The following is a 2,500-nucleotide window of genomic DNA, read 5'->3' as shown; positions in this document are numbered from 1 at the left end:
CCGCCCTTCCTATCATCCTTCCCAATCCCCCGGCACTGTGATCCCACCTCAGAATCACCCAAACAAAGATAAGGGCAAAGGCCGTTGCGTAATAAACAGGTGCGCTTTGATGTCACCCTCAGACGGCCCCGTGTGGCTCAGGGCGCCCTCGGGTCGGCTGGACGTGAAGGAGGGTGATGACGTCACTGTCACGGCGGTGGCCTCTGCTAACCCGCCGTCGGTCAGGTGAGTGTCAGGAAATATCGTTTGCACTTTTTTAGGTATTCTATAAATATCACAGTTTTCTCTACATAAAGTCAAGGTCTGACCTTCTACAAAAGGTAAACGTATGAACTGCACAAGGTAAAAGTTTCAATAACTACAAAAGGTAAAAGTATGAATAACTTCTACAAAAGGTAAAATAATAATAAAAAACAACAACTTCACACTACGAGATACCTTTGGTGAATTTCTAGTTTACGGATTTTTACATTAATCGAAATAAACTCTTTGCACGTATACATTTTATCATGTTTTGTTGTTGTTTTATCAAAATTGCCACATGTTTATGCACTAAAGCACTTACCATTATTTATCTCACAATACAAGATGTCGCCACCTACGGTAGTACATAAATATTCCATTTCTTTATCCTAAAGTTACTACAGCCTTTATATAGCCAGAGTTCAGGCGTGTGTTCATTACAACCTTGATATGGAACAACACCTTACTCAGGGTACATTAGCGGCATGTCATACGTTATATACACTTTCTTCAGCGTAAATTCTGGGTGAATATATTTCCCTTGCCAAAACTTGACAGTATTTCGTGATGAATTTCCATTTTACTAAGGTCCCTTGTCTACGTTTTTTTATTATTAGTGCCAGTACAAAGATTTATATAGGAATAAACAGGTTAATGAATATTATACAATGCGCCTGGTGACTTTATGAACAAAAAATGCATTAAGTTATTTCGAAGTATTCTCGGTTGTAATAAGTTTTAACTTTTAACTACAAATAATAAGTTTTAAGTAATAATGTCTAAGTAATAACTTCTAATTTATGTCAGAATCTGCCAAACGTAATAACTTCTAATTTATGTCAGAATCTGCCAAACGTAATAACTTCTAATTTATAAGTCAGAATCTGCCAAACGTAATAACTTCTAATTTATAAGTCAGAATCTGCCAAACGTAACAACTTCTAACTTATAAGTCAGAATCTGCCAAACGTAACCTTCTCAACTTATAAGTCAGAATCTGCCAAACGTAATAACTTCTAACTTATAAGTCAGAATCTGCCAAACGTAATAACTTCTAATTTATAAGTCAGAATCTGCCAAACGTAACAACTTCTAACTTATAAGTCAGAATCTGCCAAACGTAATAACTTCTAATTTATAAGTCAGAATCTGCCAAACGTAACAACTTCTAACTTATAAGTCAGAATCTGCCAAATGTAATAACTTCTAATTTATAAGTCAGAATCTGCCAAACGTAACAACTTCTAACTTATAAGTCAGAATCTGCCAAACGTAATAACTTCTAATTTATAAGTCAGAATCTGCCAAACGTAACAACTTCTAACTTATAAGTCAGAATCTGCCAAATGTAATAACTTCTAATTTATAAGTCAGAATCTGCCAAACGTAACAACTTCTAACTTATAAGTCAGAATCTGCCAAACGTAATAACTTCTAATTTATGTCAGAATCTGCCAAACGTAATAACTTCTAATTTATAAGTCAGAATCTGCCAAACACAACTAATGTTTCGAATCAAGTAAGTGAAAGGGAAGTGCTATGGAAATAGTTCTCTCCCTTGGTCGTTAGCTTTCCGTTTGTATACCTTTTCCAGCAGACGAAAAAAATCCAGTTTCCCCGTGTTATAATGGCTGTACTATTGTTATGGAAAATATCTCTTTCTCTCTCTCCCTCTCCCCCCCCCTCTATCTATCTATCTATCTATCCATCTATCTCTTTCTCTATTTCTCTCTCTTTCTCTCTCTCCCTCTCACTCCCTCCCTCTCTCCCTCCCTCCCTCTCTCTCTCTCTCTCTCTCTCTCTCTCTCTCTCTCTCTCTCTCTCTCTCTCCCTCTCTCTCTCTCTTTTTCTCTCTTTCTCTCTCTCTCTCTCTCTCTGTGTCTCTCGCTCTCACTCCCTCCCTCCCTCTCTCTCTCTCTCTCTCTCTCTATCTCTCTATCTCTCTCTCTCTCTCTCTCTCTTTCTCTCTCTCTCTCTCTCTCTCTCCCTCTCTCTCCCTCTCACTCCCTCCCTCCCTCCCTCCCTCCCTCTCTCTCTCTCTCTCCCGTCCCGAAACAGCGTCGTAGAAGCAAATATTTTCCAGAGAATTCACAATTGCTTTGTATTTGTTTCGAGTCGAAGGTTTTCGGTTAAGTAATGGCAAACCACTGCTTTTACTGTGTATATTTGCATGCTTATCGTGTTCTGGATATACTAACCGACTTATTTTTACATAAAGCGGTTATGCTGTCCTTGACTTCACAGGAAGCTGCTTGGA

General features: G+C 38.3%; 1 protein-coding gene across 2 annotated transcripts in view; it reads left to right on the top strand.

The window, feature by feature from the left end:
• LOC138863208 (nephrin-like) overlaps positions 1-2,500 on the top strand; it is a 53,632-nt gene that overhangs the window by 18,734 nt on the left and 32,398 nt on the right. For both annotated transcript variants that reach the window (XM_070127341.1, XM_070127342.1), the window contains one exon: positions 123-225. In XM_070127341.1, the coding sequence (XP_069983442.1) occupies positions 123-225 (103 nt within the window). The remainder of the gene's footprint in view (positions 1-122; positions 226-2,500) is intronic.

Source organism: Penaeus vannamei, chromosome 11 (assembly GCF_042767895.1).
Source record: "Penaeus vannamei isolate JL-2024 chromosome 11, ASM4276789v1, whole genome shotgun sequence".
NCBI classification, from domain to species: domain Eukaryota; kingdom Metazoa; phylum Arthropoda; class Malacostraca; order Decapoda; family Penaeidae; genus Penaeus; species Penaeus vannamei.
The sequence above is the reverse complement of the archived record's forward strand: the minus strand, read 5'-3'. Positions and strand labels throughout refer to the sequence as shown.